The sequence below is a fragment of the Microtus pennsylvanicus genome, chromosome 13 (genome assembly GCF_037038515.1).
Source record: "Microtus pennsylvanicus isolate mMicPen1 chromosome 13, mMicPen1.hap1, whole genome shotgun sequence".
Classification (NCBI taxonomy): Eukaryota; Metazoa; Chordata; class Mammalia; order Rodentia; family Cricetidae; genus Microtus; species Microtus pennsylvanicus.
Genome location: NC_134591.1, coordinates 37,125,657 through 37,149,327, shown reverse-complemented (window position 1 = coordinate 37,149,327; position 23,671 = coordinate 37,125,657). Strand labels below are relative to the sequence as shown.

Below are 23,671 nucleotides of genomic sequence, written 5' to 3'. Positions count from 1 at the left end.
ACAGTATATACGCACATTAAACATATCAGTGTCTCCTATAAATATTAACAATTACATGTGTTAGATAAAAAGTATCTTGAAAATAAATTGACACATTTCTTGAACCACTATGCACGTTCTATAATGATATAAAAAGGTTTGTGGACCCAGAAAAGAAGTTAACAAGGGTTAACCCCAATGGCTTTTCCAACATCACCAGTGACTGATAAGCATGCACTCTATCACCCAAATTAGCAATTCAGTCAACCCATTTTCCCCGCAAATCTTTTGCCTCTATTTTCACCCTTCACAGATTTCCAAGATACTCAATTTAAAAATTAGAAGTATCTTTTAAAATCTTCCTTGAGGTTGGAGAGATGGTTCAGTGGCCAAGAGCACTGGGTGATCTTGGCGAGGACATTGTTTTGATTCCCAGCACCTGCATGGCAACTCACAACTACCTGAAACTTCAGATCCAGGGGACCTGAACCCTGCTTCAGGCCTCCACAGGCACCACGCGCATATGTGGTTCACATACATACTTGCAGGCCAAACACACATACACATCAGCTGAAAATAAATCTTACAAAGTCTGTTTAAAAACCTTCCTCCTCACCAAACCCTCTAGGAAGCCTTATTGGTAACACCTCTACACCATGGTTCCAGAGCTGGCATTTTATTCTGTTACTTACACTTCTTTTGTGTACTCATTATTGCGTCTCAGGTATAATCTGGGGTTTTAACTATTGTTGGAGGCAAGGGCATGCCACAGTGTACACATAAAGGTCGAAGGACAATTTTGTGGAGTAAGGTCTTTCCTCCCATCTCACACGGTTCTGAAACTTAAATTCGGGTGGTCAGGTTTGCTGGCCTGATACCTTTCATCTCTTTGTGATTAACAAATTAGCCCAAATGATGGACAGCTAGTTCATCTCTTCACCAGAGCTGGTCTTCATTTGTCAACTAGTTCTCCTAGGCAAACTGTGGGCCACATTGAAGCCTTTCTTGTCTGAGAACTTAGTGCTTACAGAAAGCAATCTCTCTAGGCATCCTGGAATCTCCAGGCCCCAGAGCATCTCCCTTGGTCACGATTGAGGCTCAAACTTCCACTCACCACACAGGATTATTCTATGGACACTTACTGGTTTTTCTGGTCTGAAATAGTCATCTCCTAGACCAGTGTTCCTCACCCTGTGGGCTGTGACCCCTTGACAACCCTCTATCTCCCAAAATTTTACATTATGATTCCTAACAGTAGCAAAATGACAGTTATGAAGTAGCAACAAAAATAATGGTATCATTGGGGTCACCCCAATGATAAAACTGTATTCAAGGGTTGCAGCATTAGGAAGGTTGAGAGCCACTGTCCTAGACCAACCTGCAAAGGTACCATTCAAAGCCGCGCCTACTTTTTGCACTAAGCCTATTATCAGAGGCCTCTGACTATGACCTCTCTCTTGAAACAGCCTTTGTGTTTCCACACCCACTGGCTACAGTTGGCCTGTTCTCAAGCAGTGAGGCTTTTCCCCCACCTTGATCTATCAGAAAGTAGCCATGATAATGCCTTGTGTATTGACTACCTTTGGTACGACATAGGCAAGTTTAGCTAAAAGTGGTTTAGCAATTCTGTCTATTCTCAGGTCTATCGTGCACATAATAAACTTACTAAATAAAGATGGTAGCTGGGATAACCAAGCATCAACTCATGCTTCACATGAGAGTTTATAACATGGAATGATGTCCAGAAAAAAGCAATGTAGTATGAAACGACTTGAGACAACTTCCTAACAGCGGTCACTGACCGCCTAGGAATAGTGGATTGGGAATTACGACATCCGCATTACCACCAGACCTATCATATCTTAGGCCAACGTTTACCGAAGGCCCTCCCCGAACACAAGGTTGAATTTGACAGAGTCCTTGAGATTGTAGCTTAAAAAAGATGAGAGGGTACACAAAGTGCAAACACTCCTCGGCACCAGGCATGATCACACTCACACCTCCCTAGAGTTACATCCAGCCAGCTCTGACTCCTCCCTCTCCCAAAAGCCCAGACGACGGGCACCAGCAGCCATGGGCAGGTCTTTCTAGTTCCTTGCTTACATAGATGAAACCAGCCTAGGTCTTCCAGTTCTTCACACAGTTAACAAGCAAAATCATCTCAAGTTTGTCTCATTCTTTCATTCCCTTTCTCAAAAATCTTAATCCCCCCATTTAAGTAAGAGCATTTGAGTGTCTGCTCTGGGTCATGCACAGTGGTATGCGACAGAGAAGCATCAGTACCGGTCTTGCCCTCATTGGTGGAACCTACAGCCCACTGCTCTGGTTAGTTGGCAGTTGTGCCCCTGTGTAATACAGTGAAGATTTCCCTTAGCTGCTTCTGCCGTCACTGGCACCAAGTACCAGTCTTCGTCTACACTGCTGGTCACGTGTGGCCATGAGTGTTCTTCATTTCCTTCTTTGCCTGGAAAGCTCCTCCGTAACTCAGTATAGTTAAATCCTTTTTCCACTCAATACCCATGCAAAGGATTTCATTATTTTTATCTGATTTTTCTTCCAAACACATGAATGGGTGCTTTTAGCTCTGTAATTATTATTTACCTAGGTAATGCTTCAAAAAAAAATGAATATAGAATCCAGAACTTGAACAATATGAAAAGCCTATTATGTAAAATGGCTCTAATTAAAGAGCCACCCTTGTCTATAACCCCTGCATTGAAAGAGGGAGGGTAGCAGAGAGAAGAGGATGATACCAGCCCGTCGGCCCAGAGAAACAGCAAGCTTCTGGTTCACCGAGAGGCTCTGTGTCAAAAAAACAAGGAAGAGCGTGACAGAGGAAGATGTCCTCCTCTGGTCTCCACATGTGTGTGCTGACAGACACAGCAACACATGCATGGGTAAATCTATCAGAGACGACATAAATATCTTTTAAGAAGCTAAAGGGAAACGAAAGTGATTTGGAGAATCAGAAGTGTTTCTGGAGTATAGATGAGGCCTCTCATTTTCCAGAGGAGCAGAGTGAGGACCCTTCCACTTCATACAGAAAGGTAGAGAAGGGGACAGCCAGCCTCACTACTGTGGCACAATCTGGCAAAGCTAAGCTTAATAGGAAAGAACTGTCTTAATAGCTTAAGCTATTTCTTCTGTGGTGAAGGGGAGCAGATTGAGTAAGGGCAGGGACACAGTCCAGTTCATATACCTAGAGTGTGTGAGGATCTGGGTTCAATCCTGGTGTTACAATAAACAAACAAGCAAAAAGAATTGTCTCTACTATGAAAGAGTTGAGTAAAAGCAAACCCCTGGCTTGAAGCTAAGTCTAAGAAGAACAGAGATCACGTCTTCTATATCTACTAGAAATGTCTGAAGAGCCTGCTCTAGGGAAGTCAACTATGATGAGTCAGAATGCTATTGGTAAAAGACAAGTCTCTAGCACACAGCACAGCAGTGACCTCAGATTTAAACCCGCTGCTAGAGAAACTGACACAGCATCTAAGTCAGGCCACTTTGTGTAGAAAACCAACTTCCTTCATGCAGAGACGCCATTCCAGGTGGCTCTAAACTTTTGAAAAATAAAATGTCTGTGAGAACACAGCGGCAAGGTATATAAGAATGGGTACTCGCTGTCAAAATCTGTAGTTTCATAAAAAATTAACATCAATGGTTGCCCATTTATCCTTTCTCTCAGGGAACCATGGTTGGTTGGATATATCAATGTGGCCAGGCCATGGTATCCAAATACAATGTCAAACACCACTCTGAATCTTCCTATGAAGGACAAACAGCTAAAGAATGGATTCAGAGAAAGGCAGATTGCTTCCTATAACACAAAGCCTCATGGGGTCCAAGATGAAGATCTTCTTAGAACACTGGCCTCTTTCACCAAAAAGGATCCCCCTACCACACTGCCTACAGACTTCAGCTGCGACTCTTCTTTGGCTCTGCAACCTGCCAGCCCACCCAGCAGGCTTTGGACTTGTACCGACATCATCACATCTGTCAATTCCTAAAGGTAAGCCACGATCCCTCCCACACCCCCAGCCTACACTCGCATACCCACCCTGTGGATTCTGCTGCTTTGCAGGACCCTGGCAATACAGGGTATTGTAACAGTGGCTGATGCTGAGAACTGTAACCAAGAGCCACGGTTCTTGCATGAGAATCTGAGCTAAGTGCTTGGTCTACAACACAAAGCCACAAGACGCTGAATGGTACGGTTTGCTTCCCGCCACCATGGAGCTCTCCTGAGACCACATTACATTGGGCTTAGAAATGGGATGGGTTCCATCGCCTTCTCTGGTGACTCACTGACTGCACCCTCAGTAGATGCCCCAACTTAAAGGGCTCCTGAAAAATAGCAGGGACCCAATTTAAAAGTGCTTCTAAGAGTTTCTTCACTTTTGAGATTGTTTCCCTGGAAGAGCTTGAGGGAATTATCTATTCGGCTAAAGCCACTCAGCTGTAGGGGGCGAGGTGACGTGCCCTGGAAAGAAACTCCTTATTGACTCACAATAAGCACTGTTTGGCTGATGACGCCAATCCCTACAATGATCAGCCAATTAGCTGACATGAGATGAGGGAGTCCCAATGGCACAGACTCCCCTCATGGAGATATAAAGAAACATACAGGCTAGGCTTAGCTTAGAGTTATTCTCTATTTTTTTTTCCTTCTTATAAAATAAAGACACCAAAGGGGGGGGGGGAATGACAATGGACAATGATCTCTATAAAAGGAATTGGCAACAGAAGAAATTCACTCTGAAATGTGGAAGGTAAAATTATTGATTCGGCTATATAAAAAAGCACAGGGGCAGCAGGGCTTGTCAGCAGATAGGTAGTTCTTGACACATAAAATAAAAGCATCTAAGCTCAAGCTATGTCTCAATGAAGTGCACTTGATGGCTGGATTCCCAAAAGCCTGAGAGAACAAGAAGGGACGCTGAGGTTGGTGTGGAAGGCAATGCACGTGGACAAGACACATTCCTAGGTCAAGCCTATGACGTAGCACAGTGCTCTTTAAAAGGGCAGAGTTGAAAACTTCAATGACAGTGTGGGCCAACCAGGAGCGAAGAGAACAAGTGGCAAGACTCATGCACGGAGAATCTCTAAAGGGAGAACGGTTTTTCATGAAAGCAGGGGCTGCCATGTGGATATCGGGGACTTCCTATGACCAGGAAGAAGAGACAACGACCACCCCCCACAAAACCAACCAACCTCAGAATCGTCAAAGTGTGTCTTAGAAAGCTTCATACTGATAATGAATTGAGAAAGATACAGAAGGAGGAAAATCATTTTAAATATCCATGGGGGTCAAAAAGGGCACCTAAAGGTCAGACATGATGACGGATATGATGTCATGTCCGCAGCTCTTTGTACCTTAGCACTGGGCCAATATGAGGCATGCAGGTGCTGAAGGTCATGAGCAGAGGACCCTGCTTCTCGAGACTGTTGTTTTTAGCATGTATAAGGGCACAGGTTAGATCCCCAGCCCTGCTAAACCAACACCAACAAAACCAGAAATAAAGGACTCCCTCTACCTGTTACCGCAAGGTAGCCCACTGACAAGGAGCTTGTCTTAGATTAAAGCCTCAACCTGTTTGTTTTTCCAAAGTATCGAATGTTAAGACGTCGGATCATCCCTTCGATAAACACAGACAGAGGGTCTAATCGCTCTGCAAGGCCCCATGAAAAACCATTAACTCCCAGGGCTCCTGAGTGGGAACTGTAAGAGCTGGCTAATCCGAGAGCGGAAGCAACAAACTCATCGGCAGAATCCATTTTCGGCCACTTTGCAGCTTTCTTCCCATGTGGTCACAATGTCACCTCAGGTGTACCGTGCAGGGGACTTTACATAATATTTTCTCCTTCCTACCTTCCTTCTCTAGGGTCTTATTCTTCTCCCCAGGGCTCAGATTGCCTGTGAAGTCACAATCCTCCTGCTTCAGCGGTCCTGCAGCTGATTTGGTAAGCATGTATTTCATGCTTCCTTTTTAAAGCTTATTAATCATCCGTTTACTAGTGTGCGTGGTGTGTGTGTATGTGTGTGGAGGTGTGTGTGTGTGTGTGTGTATGTGTGAGGGTGTGTACCACAGCATACATGGCGGTAAATGGAAAACTTTGTGGAGTTGGTTTTCTCCTTCCACCTTTACGTGGATCCAGGGATAAGCTTGGGTTATCAGGTTCCATGACAAACACGTGTGCTAGCTAAGTGATCTCACCAGCCTATCACTATACTCCTTAGAGCTCCTTTCCAGAACTGACCAGTTTACATTTTTAAAAATATATATGCTAGTAAGTCTTGGGGGGAGAACCCAAACATAGATTGTAAGTCAGTAGAACTGAAAAGTCTGGCCTGAAACAAAAAGTGAAGATATGCCATTGGTTAGAATTATTTATGAAACGCTGTCCTAATTCTAGATCATCCTTTAAAATATGTGAGCAAAGATCAGGCGGCCAGAGACACTGACACGGGCATAACCAATAGTTATTGTAGTTTTGAGTCTGAGTTTCGCTAAAAACAAAACAGAAGAAAAACAAGATGCTTACAGGGTCCTGATGCTTTAGGAATGGGCACGATTGAGAACAAAGTACAGACTCTTTATCTGGGGTCTCATTGATTATATTTATCATAAAACAACATTAACAAACTTGTATGTGGCTAGTTATAGGCCATGGGCACAAAAAACTTGAAGAGTTTGCTTCTTAGTACTATTTAATTCATAGCCTAGAAGAGCGGTTCTTAACTTTCCTAATGCTGTGACCCTTTAATACAGTTCCTCATGCTGTGGTGACCCCTAACCATAAAATTATTTTCATTGCTACTTTGTAACTCTAATTTTGCTACTGTTAATACATATCATTAATATCAGTAACTGTTAATATATTAATATCAATAACTGTTAATATAAATATCTGTTTTCTGATGGTCTTAAGCTACCCTCTGCCCGATGGTTCCAACCAGAGGTTTAGAATCACTGCTGTAAAAAAAATCAATCGACTGTAATAATTTTGGGCAATATCTGCTTCTGTCCTTTTGTCTCTGTGCTGGGTACTGAGTTCAGAATATTGCCCATGCGAGGCTATATTGCTGAGCTACACCCCAATTTCCTTAAGTCCACATTCCCAAAATTTCAATCATTACCAAGCCTATCCTCTTCAAAATTTTGGTCATATTCACTTAATATCTTCACTTAAATTAGTTCAAGCTTTATTTGTTGCATTTACTTAAACTGTGATATTGTCATAGCAAGGAAAAGAACCTAGTGCCCTTCACAGAAGGTGACATTGAAATAAACACACACAGATCTATAAAAACGCCCATGTGGGTGTGGTGCCACAGGTCTGTGGTCTTAGCACTTGGACTGTAGAAGCAGGAGGTGCAGGACTTCAAAGCTGCATTGCAGGTTCAAGGCCAGGGGGAGGTACAGGAGAGGCCCTGCCTCACCTCCCCACTTCAAGCTGAAAGCGTCTCCTCTGCTGCAACCCTGGGAGGTAGGTACCCTCGCTATTCTCAGCTCACAGGGAGAGAAGCAGAGGCTCAGGATTTAAAGGACTTTCCAAGATCAACCTGGGAGTCACAGAGTTGACCTAAAACGAGAGTTGACCTAAAACGCAAACACTTTCGTCATGCCTTCAGCTGCCTGGTGGGACTGGGTGTTCCTCCCTTCTGTACTGAGCTCCATTGGGACTGCCCTGAGATTCAAGATGTAGACATCTGTGAAATGGGACATGGGGCAAGAGTGAACTGAGTGTGCTTGACAAGATGCTCCCACAGACAGCAGGTCCATGAAAGCCTGTTGTAAGGGAGTCGAACAAGAGCTAAGGCTTCCAACCAACAACTCGCTACCATTTCCACCTTGAATCTTTGTTTAAAAACAGGAATCCTTGCAATTTTAAAGAAGTACTTGTGTCTTGCCAAAGGCTTGGGCATCATCAATCCAAAAATCTCTACACACACTCCTCTGGAAGGAAATGGAAATCTAAGCCAGGTAGACTGAGTGCAAGGAAAAGTCGGTCCCTGCTTGGTCCTGCCTGCTGCAAACAGCAGCCACCAGATATCAGTTCAATGCTTCACCAGAGGTCCCTGCTTTAAACTCTGTACATCTTTTGACTACTCAGTTTTATCCCCAGAACTGCCTGGTTGGACGCAACGGCATGTCTTGGCTCAGTCGTCTACCCTGAATTAGAGTATCACATATCGTCAGAAATTTCCCATCTCCGAGAGAGCATAGATTTATACTAAGTCATTGATGGACTCTATGTGAATCTTCCTAGAGCAGCGAAGGTTTCTTGAAGCTTTAACTACACAAGAAACTCCTAGAGAAGAAACTGTATTCTCTGATTCATTACATTAACTAAAAAGAACATTGGCTTTGTTGGCATCTCAGCCCTGAAACATAGCCATCATGTTGAAAATGGGCATCACAGTCCTTATGTGAGAACACTTTAGGTAGCCGCCTCCCCAGATCCTTTGTTTTTTTTCTAGACAGGGTTTCTTTGTGCAGCCCTGGCTGTCCTGGAACTCGCTGTTGACCAGGCTGGCCTCCAACTCAGAGATCTGCCTGCCTCTGCCTCCCAAGTGCTAGGATTAAAGGTGTGCGCCACCACCTCCTGGCACCTTCCCAAGCTTTTCATGCATGCATGTGTGTGTACGTGTGCACGGACAGTTTTCACAAACTAGCTTCTACAGCGTGGCTGCAGCTCACTACCTCACAAGCATGGGTGTCATTCACTTTTCCAAACTAAACCCCTACTGGGAGATGTTTGCAATATTTGTATGTTTCTGTTCTAAGTGGTACTCTACGAACTTTCCTCATGTGCCTTCATGAACAAGTCTAATATATCATGCCCGGTGAGGCTCTTTGCTGTGGGGAATTCCAACATGGCTCTGGGTCACGTTTTTGCCCTGCCTGGTGGTTAGCATCTGCGCCATAATTCCACAATGTTTTCTACAATTCTTGAGGGTTGAAAGCCCTTTACTCTCCCCTAGCTTCATTCAAATCAGCTCAGACATTAGTACACAGTTAAAACCAAGGGCCAAGTGCGGAGGTGTAATGCCTGCATTGGGCAGCAGGAGAGGCAAGGAAGGCTCAACCAGCAAGGTGTGGGACCTTAAGTATAGGAAGAAGAGACACAAAGTAACTATGGAAACAGACCTGAGGGAATTATGACTTCTTTGGGAGATAAAAAAGAAGCTTAAAAGAACATTAACTGAAGTTCTCTAGGCAAGCAAGTGTTATGGGAGATTTATGGACAGAAGCCAACAAATTTAAATATACAGCTGTTAAAGGGCTTGCATTACATAACATAAAGCTACTATGTCCTTGGCAATAATCAAACATGGGCACTTTGATTACTGCAGTTTAAGCAATCCAGCTCTTAGTCTATCAACGACAGCAGCAGAGAATGCTTAAGTCTTACTCCATCATGGAAGGCGGGATCGTGCAGCAGTCCTGGATGGCGGTCAGTGGGGATGTCAGGTGAGCTGTATACGATGCTTCAACAACTTGCTTGTTCCGATTGACCACGTCCAGGTAACGGTTGAACTTCTCACGGATTTTTTTGGCTAGCTGTGGATGACAGTGAGCAAAATAAATCACCTATTTATTCCACCTTTTCTGATAAACTAATAATTGTATCACGAGATGCAGCCACTAAGTTTTAGATGATGCAAAACTACACCCAAGTCGACTTTACTTGGTGGTCTGAACAAATGTTGCGAAACACCTGGACATCAAACATGGCAGGAAATTTAGACAGCAACAAAGTATTATTTTCTATCTATGAGAGGAAGCTGTATTTCCAACCTCTTGTGTGTCCAGATTCAGGAATGATGCATAGCCGCAAGCGACCTGCCAGAAAAGTCGAAATGAGGACTCCAGGCTTTAGTACTGCCAGCCAGCGTGACAGAATGCACTGTGGCCAAGAGAGCGAACGAGGATAGGAGAAAAAGAACGAGAGAGCTTTTCTGATTCTGGAGTCACAGAGATGGGATCAGGAGTGCAGGAAGGAAAGGAAGTGACACTCAGGGCCGTTTATGCAGCCCTTGGGGATGCCATTCACTGTATTCCATGTGAATAGCAATTCTCTAAGGAGGCACAATGTAGATACTCGCGTAAAACAAAACGTATAATTAGAAGCATGCTTGGCTGTGACCCATTACACCGGTAAGATGGACACATGCTTAACGAATGTGAAGAGAACACGTTATCATGATCTGCTTTCATGTGGGAATAAGGAAAGCAAATTGGTCCGCACACTGCCTTTCCCTCCGCTGTTCCTATCAAATACCACAGCCTAATTATACATCTCCAAGGAAAACCGTGTTGTTTGTCTTTCCCTTCAACAAAATGTCACCCAAATGAGATGACTGATAGAATTATGGCTAATTGGTTTTGCAGAGCTATTCATTAACAGCATGCCAGAGGGGAACTAATCATGCCCTTTGGGTCACGCGGCTCATACGATCAAGTGTGCCTACAGGCAGGACCATGGAAGCCATCAGAATATTGCCTTTTGTTTTTAAGACAATATTTTTCTCAGTGAAGTTTGTAAAGTTTCCTAAAAATTATACTAATAAAGCTTGGAAATTTTCTGGACATAGGAAAAGAATAAGAAAGCAATTTGAATTCTGGATGGCTGGAAATTCTCACATCCACCTACAATTCTACTCCCTGAGCTTGAATTCTAGCTGTACCAAGATGTGGGTTTTCTTTGTGAAGGTCATGGAGGCAATACGTACAGTCAATTTTAGGTTTCACACCTCAAGTTAGACCACTGACTATGTTGTCCTATGTGGCAATGTTTAGAGACAATCTTGGTTGTGAGAACTTGGTAAAAACTGCTATCAAGTAAACAGTAGGAGCCAGGAATGCACCTAAACATTCTGTAGTGCGTAGGAGAGTTTCTCATGACCACAAATCATCTAGCCCCTAAATTTACTCCTAAAAATTACCAACATTATTATTATTGTTATTATTTGGGTTTTTTGGCAATGCTGAAGCATGCATGGGCAGCCTGTATATGGTGGTTCTATTGAACTTGTCCATATTGGGCTTCATGGTCTAAGTTGATGAGGATGACTGACCAGGTCTCTTCTTCAAGAGAGCACCAGATCTCATTACAGATGGTTGTGACCCACCATGTGGTTGCTGGGAATTGAACGCGTGACTTTTGGAAAAGCAGGCAGTGCTCTTAATTGCTGAGCCATCTCTCCAGCACCCCCACCTATTTATCTATCAATAAATCATCAGGCTGCCAGGATCAAACTCAGCTGCATGCTAGTTCAAAGGTTCAGAAGGGTTTCTGGTCTATGGGGACTTGGCAAGAACATCATGGAGGAATATATGGTGGGGAAAGAGTTTCACCTCAGGATACAAAGGAAGCAGACACTGTGTTGTAAGTCAGGACTCTAACACACCACTAGAAGCAAACACGATCCTAGTGGTGTGTAAAAATCGGGATCTACCACGTCCTCTACTCCAGCGCTGGGATCTGAATGGTCTTATGATGGCTTCCATCCATAGAACATACACAAAGTGATGCTATATGACTTTCAAACCTGGGTTACAAAAGATCATATGGCTTCTGTCTGCTCAACTCTCATGGTGGCCCCCAGCTACCATTCTATAAGAAGCCACAGACACAAGGAAAGGCCATGTTATGGGCTTAGTTGTCATTCTAATCAAGGGCTTGAGCATGTCCTGGAGGAATCCTAACTGGGCACAAGTAAAGAAGCATCTAAAAGGGCTAGAGAGATGGCTGAGTGGTTAGGAGTACTTGCTGTTCTCGTGGAGGACCCGAGTTCAATTCCTAGCATCCACATGGTGGCTCACAACTATCCCTATCTGCAGGTCCAAGGGGTCAGACACCTCAGTGAACTCTGAGGGCACTAGTTGTATGCACGGTGCACATACATACATACATACATACATACATACATACATGTAGGCAGAATACTCACACATAACTAATTCTTGCAAAAGAAGAGGCCTCTAGAAAACTGTAACCCTAGAGGCTATCATATTGTCTGTGCAGATATCACAGAACAGAGATGAGCCACCCTTGCAAGGTCTGGTCCAAACTCTTCACTCACACAGTCCATAAGCATAAACACATAGGTTTATGCCACTGTGTTATAGGTAATTCCCCTTTCCCCTCCAATAGTTAAATGAAGCATCTAATAAATTGAATCCCCATCCTAGGACAAGCCTGTTGAAGGCAAGTTACATAAAGCTGCACAAATATAGGTGCCGCATCTGAATGGTCAACATTTGAGCTTGTAGCCTGCAAACGTACTGTAGAGAGATGACGTCAGGTGCTCATTAGAAAATTCTAACAGTTGCTATATGAAAGAATTTGCTATGTGCTAGACATGGGATCTACAGTGTAGACACTCCTGTGTTGTGGGACTCTACAGTGTAGACCTTCTTGTCTTCTGTCAGTGAGGTTAAGTGGTTCGCATGAAGCCACAGAGCAACAGGAAGATCCACTTATTCTAATTCAAAGCTATCTTGTCCATAAAGCCCGTGTTCCCCTGTTCAGACAAAGCTAACCTAAAGGAGCTTCAAATGTAACCTGAAAGGGTTAAGCATCTTCTGAGCATAAGAAGTCAAGGCTTGGCTTAGAATGGTAGAGCGTCCTTGGCCTGGACTGGCTGCTGAACTCACTGTTAGGGTGGGGCAGTTAGAGTGTCTGGCTGATAAAAGCCCTGGGTGGTGGTGGTGGGGGGGGATGTCTGCCTTTGGCTGCCCGGTGAGCACTGGCTTCAATCTAGAGCCTGGTAGTGTTACCAGTTAACAGGAGGTACACCCCGCTCCCCGAGCTGCATTCCTCAACAGTGGGCACAGCACCTACACACAGGGTTCAGCTATCCAAGACAGTTACAAGAACTCAACCACATGCTTTTCCTGTCTCTATAGCAGCTTCCCCAGTTTTCCATGTGACACCCTATCTTGTTTCGTTATAAAAAAGAAAATGCCAGCCTTTGCTGAATGCTTTGTCAAGTTTCAGCACTAAGCATTTCACATGTATAGCTTAAATTTAATCCTTCAAAGCCCCCTTTAGTTGGGTCAGGAGACTCGTGACTGTAATTCCAGGTTCTCAAGGCTGGGGTTAGGGATCAAGGACTGTTTGAACCTGTTTTAAGCAACAAACAAACACAAACACAAAACAAAAAACCCTAGAGGGTACAAAAGCTTTTATTTCCTAGAGGCACAAGGTGGTAGGAACCTTCAGAGTCCAAGCTTCTAACTTCTAAGCAGCACTTCTCTTGGCCCTTGACAATGCAACCTCTCCGCTCTACATTTTCTATCTTTTCTTTTTCTAGGTGAGAGGGTCTTACATAACGCAGACTGGTCTGGAAAACCCTGTGCAGCCGAGGATGCCTTTGAACTTCTGATCCTTCTATCTCCACCTCCAGAAAGCTGGACGATGGTACAGGCATGCACCACCACATCTGGTTTACATAGTGTTGGGGAATGAAGCCAGGACTTCCTATATGCTAGGCAAGCAGTCTACCGAGTGAGCAACATGGCCGGCATCCCCGGCTCCTTTTTAAATCCACTTTAACACGAAATTCTTGGCAGGATAGCATACGCCACGCAACCTCTTACTTCACAGCAGAAATTGGGATTTTTAAAAATACAATTTCATCCAGAACTCTTCACAATTCCAATGAAACTATCCACATTAAAGATGTTAGGGTTATATGTATCATAATATAGTCCCCGCAAAAACAAAACCCCACAATCCCTTGCTAACATTACCGGACTATGTTAACTGAGGCATTAAATGGTGTCAGACTAAATTATAATTGTTCTGATAACTCAGGCATCTTTAATTGTTCACTGTTTTATAGCCTGAACAGAGAACACAGGGGACAAATGGTTCCTTTCCCTTAGGGAGTACGTTCCAGAATTCAGTATTTCGTTCAAGTTATTTTTTTTTAAACCTTAACAAACTTCATTATAACACTCTATGGTGTATGAGAAAATAGCGGTTATCCCTTTCTAGCTGGAGAAACGGAGGCGGAGGACAGCCGAAGAGCATGACACGGGCTCTCCATTTCCCCCGCCAAGGAATGTGCTGGTGGCTCACTATGGAAACCTCAGCTAATAATCCATTTCTCCCCTTCCGAAAAGCAATCTCTCTTAGCATGCTAACCAAGCCCAGGTTGCTGGGCAAGCATAACAGAATCTCTCCGAGCAAAGATAGCCCACAGAGAGATTAAAGCCTGAACGTATCTGTTAAACTGAAGGGGGAATGCTCTGCCGCAGACCCTTCCAAGAGGCCACACAGAAACCGGGGCCCTATCCTGCCACGATCTTGGCGGATGGGCGAAAACAAAGGACATTCTCAACAAAAAGCTACAGGTGGACCCACAATCCTCCTCAGCATAATTAAAAACATTTTTCTTTCCACAGCTCGGCTTTCATCTTTTATCCTTCTTTATCCTCTGCCCTCTATCCCCCTAAGGGGCTCCTGCATGCTGATGAGACAACGGGACTAAAACCATCTTGTCATCTTTTGGGTCAATTCTTTGGCCCGCCAACATCCAGCCATGGGTCAAATGATCAGGAAGGTAGTGTGTGGTCCCCATGGGAACCGACTCTAATTTGTCATCATCTCCAGTGACGACGTTTCATCACAACATCAATGGATTGCCTTCGTGCTGAATCTCCCCTCCCTTAATTTTCGCATAGACACTTGTGTCATTTGCACGCTTCCCCAGAGCTCCTCTCAAAGGGACTTTTTTTCCTTTTTTTTTTTTTTTTACCTTAGCTTTACACTTCTGAGGATGAAGAGCAGGGGGGATGGGCACACAGTTAAAAAAGGTAAAAGAAACCCAACTGCAAAGGCCCAGTACACATTTTATTTATGACTGCTTCCTAAAAGGAAGGGCTGGCTGGAAGGAGTTTTTATGTTAGGGAAAGCTTTATTTAAGACATCTAACAATGAGGCTGACAGGCACGGGCAGGAAGCCTCCCCCGGGGGACTGAAAATTCGCAGGAAAATTCATATAGAATGTAGAAGAGTTTAACATTTGACATCCAGAAACCTTTGTGCCGTGATAAGAACTGAACAGCTCACACCTCTCTCCTCCAATGCCAGTCTTTTCATCCAAGAGAAAACCTTCCATTTCCTTTTCTACCAAGTTTCAGGATTTAGTTGTATAAACAGGTGACCCAGAAATAATGTTAAGTGTAAACCAAGCAGGTATATATCCACTTTCCTGGCACCTGGCCTGGAGCTTCTCCACTAGGTTAGATTGGTTGGCCAACGAGCCCCGGGTCCTCCTGTCACCACACCCAGCACTTTTGTGTGGATTCTGGGCATTGACCTTAGGTCCTCATATTACCACTGAGCCATCTTCCCCAGTCCTTTATCTTAACTGTTTGAAGTTGGGTCTTGCTATGGAGTTCTTGATGTCCTATTGCTTTCTGTGTAGCCTAGGCTGGTCTTGAAATTGCTGCAATCTTCCTGCCTCTCTACCAGAATTAAAGACATACACCACCACTTTGGGGTTTAATTACCTCTAAATTGAGAATAATAACATTTGCATTCTGGTGTCAAGATTTAAATTGGATAAGGTCTATAAAGCACTTAACAGTGTCAAACATATCAAAACTACTAAATACATGGTAGCAGCAAGTGTTTTACTATTGCTGCCGCTGTTTGTTATTATTGTAATTGTTATTGTTTGGGGGACTTAATGAGTGGTCTCGGGTACTGGAACCTAAAGAACACTCTCTGCACCTGGGGAAAGGAAAGAGGGAAGCTCAGCTAGGATGGACGTGTTGGCACTGGGCTCCAGCCTCTGCCAGCTATTAGGGATTCTAAAACACTGTGTACAGAGAGTAGAACACAGTCTTGGACAGCTAAAAATTTTTTCAGAGATCCTGCATTATTTTTTTATCTAATCATAATTTTACTCTTGCTTGTACGTTCCATGTTTAATGCATTTTATGTGGGTTGTCCCTTTTGTAACAAAGAACATAGGTATTTTCCGTGTTGTTATTATAGTCAAGGAAATCAAGACTCAGGGCTGCCCGAGCTGAGGCTGAGTAGGTGGCAGGAAACATACCTAATCTCTGTTCATTTCCCCTTTCTTTTCTCTTTTGATTTTTGTTTTTCGAGACAGGGTTTCTCAGTAGTTCTGGAGCCTGTCCTGGAACTAGCTCTTGTAGACTAGGCTGGCTTCGAACTCATAGAGATCTGCCTGCCTCTGCCTCCTGAGTGCTGGGATTAAAAGCATACACCACCACTGCCTGGTTCTCAATTCCCCTTTCTTAAGAAGAAAAGAAAATGATAAAATCACATAGGCCAGATCATGGAACTTCTGTCTCTACTTGCCCTAGCTCAACTCTGTCCTCCTTGAAGCCTTATTGGGTTCCCTCCTTCCACAATTGCCGGACTCACCAGAGGCTTCACTCATGTCCCACTTCACACTGTTGGGCTTTCATCACCCGAGGATCCCGTTTCCCCAGCAAAATGGTAATGCAACAATAATTAGGGCTAACTGATTGCCTCCTATCAGTTATACAGTGTGCAAAACACGCTTTTACCTGGGGCCGTTTCTCCTTCATAACAGCATTGTGTCTTCACATCTATTATATGCTATTGTTGCACTGGACTGACTTGCCCGGGGTCATCCAACTAACAAACAAAAATAATTCTATCAAATCTATATTCTTGTATGGCTGCCTCGTGAATTTTATTCAAGCGCTTAGAAATGGCTTACCAGGGTTAATTGTTTACCTTCACAAAACTGCCCACACATCAAGCTGAACAGAAAGCTTGGGCCTTGCCGATTTTCTAATCTGACTGTTTTCCAGGAAGCACAGCTACCGCAGACAGAGCCTTGTTATCTTAGCTTTGGCGGCTGAAGCAAATGCTGCATATAGTGTCAATCATGGGCCATTTATTTCTGTAGGCTGAGAAATCTGAGATGAAGGTGCTGGCGGGGTCTACTGAGGCCCCTTCCCAGCTTGCCAATGACCACCCTCTTACCAACTCACATGGAACCAGCTCTGGTTCTTTTGGGGAAGGCATTAACCTCATCATTTCTCTATACTCACAAGGTCATCTAAACCTACTCACTCCCCAAATAACCTACCTTTTAATGTTATTACAACAGGGATCAGGTCTTCAGGATTTATATAAATAGGGGGCATAAACATTCAGTCCATGACACCCCAAAGCGGATGCCTATCCAGAAAGACAGCCAGTTGCTCATTACGCTGTTTGAACATCCTTTCTAAAAATGTTTTTTAAAATTTTGAGATAGGATTTCTCTGTGTAACAACCCTGGCTGTCCTGGAACTCTGTAGCCCAGGCTGGCCTCGAGCACACAGAGATCCGCCTGCCTCTGCCTCCTGAGTGCTGGCATTAAAGGCATGCGCTACCCACCCCCACCTCCTTTCTAAAACTCTTAATATTAAAATTTCTTCACCATTTGTCCTTCTCTGCTTTCCTGCTGTGGTGCTAAATACCAGGACCCAAAACAACTCAAGGCAGCAATGCTGCTGACTGGCTTGTCCTCGGGCTCACGGTCAGCTATCTTTCTTCTACAGCCCAGGCCCACCTGCCCAGAGATGGCATCACCCATAGTAGACTGGGACGTCCTGTGACAATGAAGAAGGAAGAAAGGGCCCCACAGACATGCCCGCAGTCCGATCTGATGGAGTCAGTTGAGGCTTCTTCTTCCCAGGTATGTCAACCACGATTAGCCACCACGCCGTCGTAACAGTGTGAGGAGTTAGGATCCACTTAGCAGGCACCAAGTGCTGCTGGTAGAGCGGCTGCCCGGTGAGGGTAATGAATTCGGGGTTCTCTCTCTTTGCTAACTTGCAGCACACGATTTCTTGCTCCTCCATGTAATGAAACCACACTAAGGGCCTCCCCAGATGCCGGGGACACCTATCCAGACCCGAGCCTCTAGAACAGTGGTCCTCAACCTTCCTCACACTGTGACCCTTTAATACAGTTCCTCATGTTGTGGTGACCCCCAACCATAAAATTATTTCCTTGCCACTTCATTACTGTAACTTTGCTACTGTTATGAATCATTATGCAAATATCGGTGTTTTCCGGTCATCTTAAGTGTCCCAAATGGAAGGGTAGGTCACCCAAATGGGTCGTGACCCACAGGCTGAAAACCATTGCTCTAGAACCACAGGCCTGCTGTTTATAAATGCATTCAGCCTGTGGCCTCCTCCTACAGCAGCAGAAAATGGACTGAGACACTGAGCAATGACATGGTCAATCGTTACTACTTTGGGGCTCATGAAATTACCCAATTGAGCAGAGCCTGGCTGGGACGACACAGAGAAAGACAGAGACAGGGTCAGCCTCCATTTCTCCATTTCCAGAGGCCTATGTCTGTCGGACGTGTGAGAATAGCCTAACCGGGGGAGAAGCAGAGGAGCTGCTGACAGACGATCTGCAGGTGGACCTGGAAGATTTATGTGTGAGGCTGTCTGGGTTCCAGGGTCACATATGCAGATCTTGGGAGAGGCAGGCCCCTGCACTGAGCTGGATGGAGTACAATGGAAAAACCAGAAGACAAGCACCGACATGCTGGAGAGCCAGAGGCGTCTGTACCCTGGGAAGAGCTGAGAGTAACGGCTTTTCTCTTTAAGCACAGCACAAGGTTACTTGAGAGGTCATGATGGGTTTGGTGTAGGCAGCAGCCTGTGCTAGGCTTCCTAGGAGAGCCACTGCAGCACACACCCGCGCCTCCTGAGAGCCAAGGTTATCAACCCAAGGGCTCTCTGGGCTCTTGCCCCGCTGTTCACCCCACTCTACTCCTAACGACCACGTTACAACAGAGGAAGCAGGGAGAAGGACAGGCTTCAGCCCACTCCTCTCTGTAACAGGAACCCCCGAGCTCCTTTAAACCTGAAGGAAGCAAGCCACTATGGCGTGGAGGTTTACAGCCTGCTTCTTCCCAAGGAAAAAGGCGATTTTACAAAGGATGGAGAGGCTGAGAAACGGGGAGGAAGAAACCACCACACACACAGGGATCGTACAACTTCTGGAATAAGTCTGTAAAGGACATTAAGCATGGAGGAAGGAGGAAAACGCTGGTGGAAGAAGAAGGCATGTTTGCTCAGCCTTCTCATCCTCACTAGAAGCACACTTTGTTTCAAGCAGGCGCTGTTACTCTTTCCCCCTCAAGACTCCTTTCCACCCAAAAATTCCACTATAAAAAGCCATAAAACACAGGTATGCAAACCAAATAGTGACTGACAAAGGATAAAGAAATTTATTTTAAAACTTTTTTATATAAATACAATTTTGATACAGATATAAATTTAACAATTATTAAAGATGAAAGCAAACTTGTATGCTAGGAAGATGCTTATTTTTACCTAATAAAATGTATATAATTAAATACTGACTAAATTCTTTTCTTTTATTTCGAGACAGGGTTTGTCTGTGTAGCTTTGGTGCCTGCCCTGGAACTCGCTCTTATAGACCAGGCTGGCCTCAAACTCACTAAGATCGCTTGCCTCTGCCTCCCGAGTGCTGGCTGGGATTAAAGGTATGTGCCACCACTGCCTGGCCGGCTAAATTCTTAATATGCTGAATGTAGAACACCGTCAATGTTTTTCAGCCAACTGCTCTATTTATTTTATAATCATTAGCTGAGAATGGTACTTCATTTAAATACAGGTACGTAATTGTAGAAGTGTGTTTAGGAATACTTAGAAATTGCTGGAAATTCTATCCTAATTTTGAGAAAATTCAAGTCACAATTTGTGTGTGTGTGTGTGCATGCATATGTGCATATGTGTGTGTGAGAGAGAGAGACAGAAAGAGAGACAGACAGACAGATATCGGGTGTCCTGCTTTAGCGCTCTCTACCTTATTTCATTGAGACAGGGTCTCTCCCTGAACATCTCATCCCAGCTAGGCTGGAAGCCAGCAGGCTCCCAGGAACATGCTGTCTCCTTCCCACACATGGCCACGCCCAGACTTTAAGTGGGTACTAGAGACCTAAATTCAAATCCTCATGTTTGCACAGCCAGTGCTCTTCTTACCCACTGAGTTATCTTCCAGTCTGCTGGCAGCAATTTTTAAAATCAAATATTCCGCAACGCACTGCAGAGATAACTATTTCAGTACTTACATACTGAAGAACGAAGGTCAGTAGCAAGATACTAAGTCTCTGTTTCCCATAATGAAACCATAATGTTTCTAAAAGAGCAGACTGGACATACAATAGTCTTGAATCTGGGCATCCACTGGCACCGCATGGCACAGCAACATGTGCCATGCAGAGAATGCCTGTCACGTGTTCAGACCCAAGGCTGCACAGAACTGAAACATTTCGGGCAAGCGCTGCCAAAAAAACACCCTGGAATCATTCAGGGTTTGGTTTTGAATTAATGTTTGGTCATTGTGCATTCAGAAACAGCGTAGTGTTGCCAAACTTTTCACAGCCCCCACATTGAGTTGCATGACCTGCAGGTTAAGAAGCTGGGGCTTTGTGAACAAATATATGTGCATAATTACACACACCAAGTGCAACACGGGCGAATTCTAAGTACGAAAGGGCCACTAAAGGAGCTGGGGGTGGTGGAGAGGTTGAGAATACTGTGAGAACCTGAAATTTCACACCAGCCCAGCCCTTCTCCAACCAATGCAACAATTTCAGTTTTACCAGTCTTACAACCTAGGCCAAAGCCCACGTTCTGCGAGGACCGTATAGAAAATGTTTACTGCCTAAAAATGAAGGGTGATAACGAGGGTATTTTAAGGTTCCTCCTGGACTTGCGAGCACCCTGATCAAACACTGGTCAGCAAATGTTTAAAGGAACAAAAGCCTGCTGCTACTGGACATTTCTTCACCCTCACATTGGCTAACAATCTAAGAAATCCAACTCATAGGTAGATGGTCTTAAGGTCTCTGAAAATCTTAAGAATCTACATGTTCCCAGTTCACCTCTCCTGACTGTCAGGTACAAATGGAACCCCATTTCCCCCAATTCTGGTGGTCAGACAAAAGCCAGTATTCTGGGGGAACTTGTAAAGTCCATTCCTCTCTACCAAAGGAGCCTTTTCCTGATCTCTTCTGCCTGCCTGCCTGCCTTCCTTCCTTCCTTCCTTCCTTCCTTCCTTCCTTCCTTCCTTCCTTCCTTCCTTCCTTCCTTCTTCTTTTGCCCTCTCTTCTGCCCACTGTCTTTGTCTTTCCCTAGGTCTCCTCCTCCTCCTCCTCCTTCTCCTCTCTCTCTCTCTCTCTCTCTCTCTCTCTCTCTCTCTCTCTCTCTCTCTCTCTCTCTGCATCCCCTCCCCCCACCCCAGTCCGGTCATGTTCAGCCTAGCACATTCTTCCTCTGGACACTTCCAGATGCCTCTGGCTGTTCTCTCACTTTTATCTACAATAAAAACCTTCTCCTTCACTGTGGCACAGAGATGTCATGTCATCAGTTTACACGCTGACCTGCTTCCCCACGGAATTGATGCTGTGGTTCTTTAGGGCTTGAGTGATGCTTGGCCTCTAAGAGTAGCTGGGCTCCATTAAGTTAGGATCTGGTCTCTTCTAGTTCCCTTGACACAAAAGATGAGTGAATGCCAGTCCCAGGCCAGCCCAGGCTGTATCTGCATTTAAAGGAGCACTGTCATAGTGAATAATCTTTTTTAAACAAAACAAGTAAAAAATTGCTGCAAACAGAGCTTCTTATAAACATCTGATTTCTTCAGTTGCAGAAGACCAGGCTTGACTATTCTTATTACCCAAGTCCTTAGTATGCTGTGTCCACCTTAAAAGTTAGGAACTCTGTCCCACCTGTTTGTACCTTTAAATAATGAAGTCAGTTGGTAGTGTGCTTATGCCATTCAAGAAAGAAAAGATCACTTCCAGGCCTTTGGCTTTTAAAAATATATTTTGAGAGTATGAATATTTTGCCTGGATACAGGTATATCCACCACACACATATCATGTGTCCATGGAGGTCAGAAGAAGGCATAGGTTACAGATGGCTGTGAGCCACAAAGAGGGAGGGAGGGATCTAAGCCATGTCCTCTGTAAGAGCAGGAAGATGCTGAACTGCTAAGCCTTCTCCTCAGCCCCAGGTGGTTAGCTTTAAGATACCTTAGCAGTAGCAAGCAGCTCCTGAGCGGCAGGGGCCCTTACAGGGCAGGCAGGTATCTACAAGAGCTGATTCAGAGCTTCATGTTGATTTATTATAATAATTAAGTCAACAGCACCCCCCCACACACTGCCACTTAAATGAGGTACCAATGTTGACTGTCCCTATAAAGACACGTTAGAATCAACAACAGAAAGAAACCTTCCCCGCGTGGATCCCAAACCAGAAGAATTAGGACCATTGCCTGAACCACAGACATTTTATTACAGCCTCTCAACTATTCTGTGGGTTTCCTTGGCAACTGCATCTAATATCGCCCTCTGATCCACGCACTTAGGAGGGTCTCATGCCCTGGCTAATGACAGAGAGTGGGTAGGAAACAGAAGAACTGGGTGTATCTGCTCTCCATTGGCATACCCCGAAAGGATACACTGCTCACACCTTAGAGGCCTATGTGGGGTGGGCTGGCGAGATGTTAGTAGATAAGACAGTGTCCCTTTGCAGAAGTATCTTGTGGGCTTTGCAACAGAGCAAAGGACTAAAGGTCACAAAAGGGACAGTGAAGGCAATGCCCAGAAGAGGTATTTCTATATGATCCCTGGCTGTCCCATCTTCTAATAGTCAAATAAAGCTGTAGATTCTGGTTATGGCCAATTTTATTATACCACACCTTATTTCAGGGGTCCAAAGTTGAAAAACATTAAGCTGGCTTAGTGGTCTCCGGTACTTGCAACAATTAACCCCCTTGCATTACTACCAAAGTGTTTCCTATTGCACCAAGAAATGTTAGGGACAGAAATGGCCCCTGTTTTTAAGTCATTCCCCAAGTTTCAGAGTATGTTCGGATCTGCATTTGTTTATATATTCTTCTGCATAAATGATTTGAGGTTATGTTTATATATTCTTCTGCATAAATGATTTGAGGTTACTCTTGCCTGAGGAAGCAGCATTTCGGTAACGGATGAATGAATAATGGTGAGGTTATTTTATTTTTCTAGAAGGGGAGACAGTTTGGGGTGGAGGATGGAGTTAGAATTAGAAGGCGGGGAACTGGAGACCATTCAACATTTCCTAATTAGTATTTCATCCCTGGGACGTTAGAATTGTGCACAAAATGAGTTTGTTTTCTGTTTTTCTCATGGCAAAAAAATTATGGACTTTGGAATGAAAACGATGGCTCGATTTATCACTTTCAGTCCAGTGGTTCTCAACATCTGGGTCACAACCCCACAGGGCGCACACATCACATATTTGTATTATGATTCATAATAGTAGCAAAATTATGGTTTGGAGCAGTAATGAAATAGTTTTATGGTGTGTGTGTGTGGGGGGGTCACCACAACATGAAGAACTGTAGTCAAGAGTCACAGCAGTCCGAAGGTTGAGAACCCCTGCTCTAGCTAAATGGAACTCTGAATGAGGTGAAGCCAGGGCCCCTGCTCTAGGAGAAGGCACCCACACATGTGTACACAGGGACAGGGCTCGGTCAAAAGCTCAAGTCCCAGCCAGAGCCCAGAGGTACACACTGGAGCAGAGCTGAGGCTTAGGCATCTTTTCTCAGTCTAACTCAAAGGCTTCGCTCTCCTCTGTCCTGACTG

General features: G+C 44.5%; 1 protein-coding gene across 1 annotated transcript in view; it reads right to left on the bottom strand.

The window, feature by feature from the left end:
• The window catches only part of Cachd1 (cache domain containing 1), a 234,953-nt gene that overhangs the window by 100,167 nt on the left and 111,115 nt on the right, over positions 1 to 23,671 (bottom strand). The window contains exon 3 of the mRNA XM_075945092.1: positions 9,397 to 9,545. Coding sequence (XP_075801207.1) covers positions 9,397 to 9,545 — 149 coding nt within the window. The remainder of the gene's footprint in view (positions 1 to 9,396; positions 9,546 to 23,671) is intronic.